Here is an 8,026-nt window from a genome sequence, read left to right on the forward strand (position 1 = left end):
TGAGCATGACGCCATTGCTGCGATATTGCAATAATGCAATAAAGTTTAGGGTTGATGATTTTACCAATCGTAGAGTGAATAGAAATAAATTACGTTGCATAGCCTACTTTCAATAACTTATAGAAAACTACAAGATTGGTTAAGACTATGTAGCCTATGTTAATTGCTGAAAAATACCAATCAATCTGATTAGCGGTTTCTTTGTGACATCGTAAAGGCTTAGATGTCTGCTTACATGACCCAATTAAATGTTTAGGTTAAAAAAAAACTTCTAAAGTGCACCATTAGCCTACCACTGTTCTTCTGCTTGCAACTGTTCTATTCCTAAGAATTAAAATTGATAATTTTTGTCCCTCGTTCGAAAACAATCTGTGTTAGTTGATTGTAATTTTTCAATTGGTGTTACTGTATTTTAATTTATCTTTGTTAGTGCAAAATACTGTACATTAAGGATTTAGTATAAAGCATAATACTTTTGAAAACCTTTTTCAAAGCATGATTCGCCAACATGCCGCCAAACAAGAAGAGGATAATGTCTGCACTGGAGTTGCTGCTGTGGTGTCTTCATTTTTCTGGCTCGGAGCAGTAATTTTGGGAGTTCTTGCAAAAGCTGATGGAATTTGTTTCAATAATCTTCGTTTTGGTCTGCATTAACACATTTTATAAGATAGCCTACATAAAAGTTATTTTTTATTTATATGACCACAGACTGCATCCGGCCATATACAACGACAGCTGTTTATCACATATATTTTTACAAGTTGGCAGTAAATGCTTTTTAAGTTAACTTTTGCTGTCATCAGTCGTATAGGCCTACAGCTTGTAGTATATATAGCTTATTATTTATTTAAACTTTGCGTTGTAGGTCATATCATAGTATATCATCATTCATTCTGAAAATGGCATTGTCATGGTGCACGAAACGTCAGTGAAGCAATAAAGACAATTTTGGAAAAAATGTTTTATTCAATATAGGCCTACTTTCACATTTATAGGTTAATCACGTCAGCTACTGCTAGCAAAGGAAGCACTCCTTGTGAATACCTAAACTTTTCTGCATTAAGAATACAAGCGAACCTATCACCGAAAATTCTGTTAAGATTCCATTTTATTTTAGCTATGTTTCGAAACAAAAGCGAAACAATATACGTGTCATGGAAAACTGATATCACACCTGCAAAGTGGACATTTGCCGCGTGGGAATTCATCTACACTTGGAACATGCTTTGGGTGATATATTGCGTTGCCAACACGTGCCGACCAGGTGAGAAATTGTTTGTTGGATGGTTCGTTTCGTAAAAACAACAGTGTAATCTTGCTGATTTTCAATGATTTCTTTTCAATACAATTTTGGTAGAGAGGTGCATTATTTAACCATAGACAAATAAAACCTAACAACCAGACGGCATTTAACATAATAACATGAAAATAAGCTAAAAATTACGAACGTTTTCGGCCATGCTCATGTTAGCCCTTTTCAAGTAACCAACTAACTGATGTTGTTCATAAATTGAAATTACAAAACTGATCTACACACACAAAAATTGAAAAAAGAAACGCTTAAAAATGAAACGGCATAGCAGAGGAGAGGCAAAATTACATGACGCGAAATTGCCTAGGAAAAACACAAACCAATGACGCAAAATTACGTGAAGACATTTAGCAGATAGGAGGCGCCTGCGACAAACAGCTGCCTAATGAGGAGAGGATTGCAAGATTTTATGAGCAAAGCCTCATGGATTTTAGTATCAAATTCAGTGAAGCATTTACATAGGCTACGATTATTCTAAAAGATTCTTCTTCTTCTTGCGTTTGAGGCTGCCACAGATCACGTTGTTACATCCAGGAGCAGCAGCCAATGGATTGTGTATTCATCGAGCGTTGTTAGGTCCACATATCTATCCTGGGGTCGATATAGTACTGTACAGGACAATGGTAGATAATGTGGTGTACAGTTTGAAGATCTGAGCCACACGCACAAGATGGTGAATCGGCGAGGCCCCACTGGAACATGTTGCTGTAGAAACGACCCACTCCAGTCTGCAGGCGATTGAGCTTCACCCATTCCTTGCGGGGTAGTTCTGCTCCAGGTGGAATGTTGGTATTGGGAAGGACTGTGAATTGGGTTGGTGTCGCAACTTCTCTCCATTCACTGTTCCAAATTTCTGAAATGTGGAAGTTGGATTTGCAGTAGCTGCAGCATGTCGGGAGAACGGGCGTCGGGATTTCAAGCGCTGGGGCTTTTAGGAGTGCGAGTTTAGGGCAATCAGGTTGAGGAGGTGGTCATCCCTTGACATAGCTTGTAGGACCAGACTGCGTACGTGGTTTTCCCTACGAAGTCTACCTGGGGCGATGCCTGATAGTACCGGCAGAAAGTCAGTGGGAGTTGGAAGCAGGCAACCGGTGATTATTCTCATGGTGGTGTTGAGGGCAGTGTCAATTTTGGAAATGTGTACGCTGCGGCACCAAGTGGGGGAAGCATATTCAGAGGTGCTGTAAACAAGTGCAAGAGCACTTGTACGGAGTGTGGATGTACTAGCACCCCAGGATGTTCCAGCTATGTTCCATTTAAAAGATTCCATTTCCAGAGATGGTTTATTGTTTGAACAAGTTTAGCGATCGAGTATATGATCTTCAATCGCACTTTTTCTGTTATGAGCAGTTAAACCCAAATGTTCTTTCACACTTCTTTTCGATAGGCCTACTTTTGAAAAGTGTTTTAAGTTTATATTCATAATATTTTCCAGCAAGACGATTGTCTCGCGATGGTACCACATTTATCCACAACATTTTCCCAAAAAGACTTCACATTTATTGGTGTCTGTGTTCAGTAACTTCCATTTGTTGGGAGTTTTTTTGGGACAGAGAAGCATTTGTGGCTTGTTTATTTATGCAAGCGTTCATCATTGCTGCGTGCGCTGCTACCCTTGTAGCTTCTCATTCCGAAGTAGAAAGGTATGTGCACGTTGTTGGCTACTTAACGACAACGACTAACAACCATTTTTATACATCATTCAGTTTTTAAATTCCCTTGCATGAACACACAAAGTAGGCTACTCGACTAAAATACTTTTTACACAAAAGTACAGTTTATTCAGCGTTGTTATAAATTGAAAATGAGTAGGCTAAATGTCAAGAAGAGTTGAAATGTAATGGAGTTGGCGCATCCTACTATTAAGTGTACTGAATATTAAACACTTGTGCATGAAGGGAGTTATTTGTAGGCTATACAAGACTACACGCTTACAAAATACAACAGTGGTTCACAACTCAGTTCACAACATTGAGTCATGGAATCAAACTGGGGTCAAGTCCAACCGGAAGCAAGGTCAAAGTTTTCGTACTAAAAAAGCTTTGTGAGCGTCCGTGAGTGCATTGAGTTTTCAAAAAAGTAGGCTAGTCTACTAAATTGAATGTAAAGTGAATGCATAGGCTACATTGGAACATTTTTCAAATTTTAACATTATTGAAGTAGGCCATATAGGCAGTAGCGTTGACAAACGGATCCAGAGAGTATTTTTGGACCTTGGCGCGGCATATAGGCCCGTAACCTTTCTAAGAAGCTCAGAAGCTTGACGAAACCACCGCGTATTTAGATATTGTGCGTTTTTCTTAAAACTGTCTTGATTTGGGGCCCAAGGATCTCATTGGTACCGGGCCCAAATTATCCTCTCCAATGGCCATGGCTAATAGGGGTTTGCCGGCTTAATACTTTATTGAAATCAGTTCACAACTGTATAAAGATTGATGATGATTGATTGACATTCATTTTGTTGCGAGTACCGTATAAATACACATATTCAGCAAAGTCAGATAAAACAAACGACAACGTAGTATGCATGGATACTGCAACGGGTGGCTGCGAAATGACCTGGAAGGTCTTCTAGTCGAGCAGCCACAAACGATAAAGATCAAGAATCACTACCATTGACTTAGACCTGGTAGTAGGCCTATGCTGAGAAATATTAATACTCGGGCTATAGGTCTACTGCAGTGTTGGCTCTTATACTGGGATGTAGGGTGTGGACAAATGGGTTTGGTCATATCCAGTGACGTTCGGTGGCTTAAACCGTTGGGAAAGCAACTTGGAAATATGCTGCAGCAAAGTAGTAGGCACGAAGGGTGTAACCGTCGGGCGAAGTCCGAAGGCGTGTTGCCGAAGGCAACACTTCCAGCGAGGGGCCTTGGACGACTCCCCCAGAAATTTTTGAAAAACACTTCCAATTTGGTGCGCTCTGAGAGCATTTCCAAAACAAATCAAAAATAAAAATCTGTCAAATTGTGCTTCGCCTATGTCGTGATCATACATCCCGTTAATGTTTAGAAGTCATGAACAATCTTAATTTTAACGTTGCAGAACCAAAATCCAGTGTTAGACATGGAATAATAGTTGTCTAAATATTTAACTTGTCATGAATGTTCATTTTCAGATATTCAGTTAAGCCTACACTACAAAAACTAACACTTAGGCCTAAACATTACAACCGCAAGCAATTTGTACAAAAAGCTGGATAAGTTTGGCTCCTGCGTGTAGAAGCTTAACGAACTAAATATTGCATCCTCATCTGAACGTTCATTGGGGAAGTAACGTTATATCAACGCTGTAAAAAGGGCAAAGGCATGACTATGAAAGCTAGTAGGCTAAAGTACATGGCGAGGAGACATCAAAAAACAGCAACAATCTTTTCGCCTTTATGATGCTGTGCTGTGTACCGTGACGAGAGACCATTTTGTGCGTATGACGAGATAGTCTAGCTATTGTACGCATTGACGTCACTGGGAAAGCAACTCTAACCATAACACATCTGATTGGCTAAGCAGCTGGTGACGTTTTGCAAAACGAGTGAGGATTGGATAAAACGAAGGCGTTTTTTGACGTTTTTGAACGTGGGGAAAGCAACTTTGCAAGTTGATTTCCCTGGAAAATCAGTGGTTGTTTCTGACAGGAGCGCTTGCGCTAATTGGCATTTATAGGCAAGACATGCTGTTTGGTGAGGACTTAGACTACTCACAAGCGTTACGAGTAATTCTAGTCACGAACACAGTAATTTTCAAGTTAAAATAGACGTGATAAAAATAATAAGAAGTTAAACCTAGAATTCAGTCATTATATTTTGCATAGTTTTCGCTCAGGTAAGCACTGCTTTCCTTGCTTTCCCTCACCGATCGGCGATCGTCACTGGATCTTAGACTAGGCTACATCGACCGTTGGTTCCCAACTCGAACTTGGACACAATAAAGTTAAACCAATGCTTGATGAAAACAATTTCTCGCAGATGCGGCGCTTTGTTGCAATACAAGCATCCATGGGATCTTTGGGTTGCTCGCACTCTAATCCAAAATGGCGTCGTAATAATGGCTGTCTGGCATCTCTTCCTTTTCGTTATCAACACGGTATACATTTAGCTAACATCTCATCAGTTAATACGCATTTAACATATTTTAGTTTTTTATACATTCAATTTCAATAAAACTTTAATCGAGTATCATCATGAAACGGTCAACCAGATGTTCAGCTGTTCACCCTAATTACTTCGTTGTCATATTTATTAGTTTCTGGTGCTGCAAAATTGCCATAAAATACTAAAATATGCAACAATTTAGCTTTTTTTTTGCAACAGTGCATACAATCTAACGTTCTAAACATTGTTCAATCAGGTGATTTTGCTTGTCTATCGAAGTAGACTTCCAATGCATTTAACCAGCGCCGTGATTCTTGGAGTTTTTGGCTTGTTGGTTCCTCTGTGGTACATTGTGGAAATGGTTTTCTTCGATCGATGGCTACGTTACAGTTTTACTTTGTACCCAACCGTGGCGTGGTGCACTGTGGGGGTGCTTGTCAACAATTGTCACTTCTGGTCTCCAGTTACGATTACAAGCTTGGTCATTCTTGGAGTGTCCCTTCTAGCGCTCATTACTCGAGTTCCTATTATTGTTTGGCGCAGCTACAGCAGTCCGCTCTACATGGATCAAACAATACCAAAAAAGTCTGTGATGCCTTCAGACAATGACACAACAATATTATGACAGCGGTCAAAGCATGGATTCTGTTTTATTTTATTGTCGTTGTTTTAAACTTAAAACTGGAAAATTTATAACACGATAAGCTATACACGGAAAATACATTTTGGTGGGAGCTTCGATGTTGTGTAAATTTATGGTATCAATCTTTTTGTTTTTAACTGAAGGTATTTCTGCTTTCCTGTGTATTGCATTTTGTAACAACATTTTATTATACCGGTACAGTAAAATACGTAGACTTTCCCAGTTCCCACTTGATCTTTACGTCCACCTGGTCCAAACTTATTAAGTGCTTGGTTAAAACACAGCTCTGGATTTCAATGGGCGGAGAACCAACGTCAACGTTGTACCAGGTCCAGACGTATTGTAGATAAATCGGATGCAACTGGGATTCGACCCATCAGTGTTAACATCAGTCGATTACGCATAAAGCTATTTTGTGTGAAGATTTTAATCAGTGTTGTATCATTATTGAAGCGTAGAAATTTTAAATACCGTACAAATCTAACTTTTGCGCTTGGTTGCACAATAGGGTGGAGTGAAAAAAGAAAATTTTGATTTTTGCTCTGTAATAGCGATTAAAAGTTGTAGTGTGGCTTGACTATTAAGCTTTGAAAATTTCAGCGTTTTAAAATAAAGTTTTCGTCTGCCGCAAGCAAGTTCAAGATTACAAGGGATGTGCTGATTAAATATCACAATTTGCTTCAGATTTTTTTCCGCAACAAAACCATCGCATGTGACGTCATAGAGGATATTTCTTACGATTCAATTAGTCCATTTAAGCAACATAATCGGAAATATGCAATTCTTAAAAAGGGCCTGAAAAAGCCATTGCAGCGGTTTGTATGTCTGTTGCATTTTAATGAATTACCACTGAGACACTTGATGCCTTATCTTGATGGAGTTACATCTGGTCCACTAAGTTTTTCTGGCTCCATTGGTAAAAAACTTGAAGACTGTGACAGTTTACCAGTCACAGAGTTTGAGGCTGTTGATATTCAACTGCCTTCAATTGACGTGAGCTTAAGCACAGACCAGCAGTAGCCTACTGTACTTGTATGGCATCTGTAAAGCAATTAGCTCAGGGCGTTGTGATGCCAAGCTTGCCTATTGTAATCCAAGAAAGATGAATCACTCCAGATGGCTGACAACAACCAATCGCATTTTGAAGCTTTATGTTTCACGAAACAATCCCTGTAAAATCTGAGAGCGTTGGTCTTCTTCATCGTGTATCACACGGCCGTAGCCCAGAGCATCACGCAGGCTCTTGCTCTATCGTTGAACTCGGCCAAATCCTGTGCAGAGCACCTTGCTTTTAGGTCAGGGCATTCGAGTAGATGTTGCATCGTTTGCTCCTGTCCGCATTTGCAACTTGTGCTCCCCATGGAATACCCCCAGTGTCTCATCAAGGTTTTACACCTGCCAATACCAGTTCTTAAGCGGTTGAGGCATCGCCAATACTTCCACGGTTCACGTTTTCTGGGAGGAAGGCTCTCCATGGGTGTGAGCTCCATATTGGCCAATGTCGGTCCGGCTGCCAGTCTCTCCTGCCATAGTTGAACCCGCACATTGGCGGCGACATCGTCATGACCTAATGGGACAACTGAAGCAAGGAAACTTTTGGTGGAGTAGCCTACATTGCCAAGTTATACGCTCCAACGTGGTTTGCAGTGAAAACGCAACCTTCCTGTACTACTTACTGTAAAGGAGCTAAACACTTTGTTTCACGTAGTTAAAAAGTCGCGCTGTCTTAGCGCTGAACTAAAAGCAATAGTTGTCCCTGGTATCAACCGAAATGCCTTTTTTGCTCACCAAGAGAACCTATTGCTGTGGATGTTGGTAGATGAACGTCTGTACAACAGAAAATTAGCACTGAGAAGGATACTTTCCAGAAAACAAGGTCATGGAGATTCCATTCGTCTCTTTAAAGTTCCACTCTTGATCTTTGAAGCAAACGAATACTTTGAACTGATTGATTGGCAGCATACAGAGAGATATGAACTAC

The 8,026-nt window shown here is 40.1% G+C and overlaps 1 protein-coding gene across 1 annotated transcript; it reads left to right on the plus strand.

The window, feature by feature from the left end:
• Positions 1-495: 495 nt before the first annotated feature.
• Positions 496-6,027, plus strand: LOC145786168 (uncharacterized). The gene is made up of 5 exons (XM_082597815.1): positions 496-643; positions 1,118-1,264; positions 2,748-2,955; positions 5,277-5,394; positions 5,659-6,027. Exons 1-5 carry the CDS (start codon positions 496-498, stop codon positions 6,025-6,027), a joined length of 990 nt encoding a protein of 329 aa, XP_082453941.1.
• Positions 6,028-8,026: the final 1,999 nt, after the last annotated feature.

This window comes from Aplidium turbinatum, chromosome 17 (assembly GCF_918807975.1).
Source record: "Aplidium turbinatum chromosome 17, kaAplTurb1.1, whole genome shotgun sequence".
Classification (NCBI taxonomy): domain Eukaryota; kingdom Metazoa; phylum Chordata; class Ascidiacea; order Aplousobranchia; family Polyclinidae; genus Aplidium; species Aplidium turbinatum.

Coding starts and splice junctions, on each gene's coding strand:
- LOC145786168 (XM_082597815.1), top strand. CDS start 496: ATGATTCGCCAACATGCCGCCAAACAAGAAGAGGATAATGTCTGCACT. Junction 644..1,117: donor TTTCAATAATCTTCGTTTTG/GTCTGCATTAAC, acceptor ATTTTATTTTAG/CTATGTTTCGAAACAAAAGC. Junction 5,395..5,658: donor TCCTTTTCGTTATCAACACG/GTATACATTTAG, acceptor TTGTTCAATCAG/GTGATTTTGCTTGTCTATCG.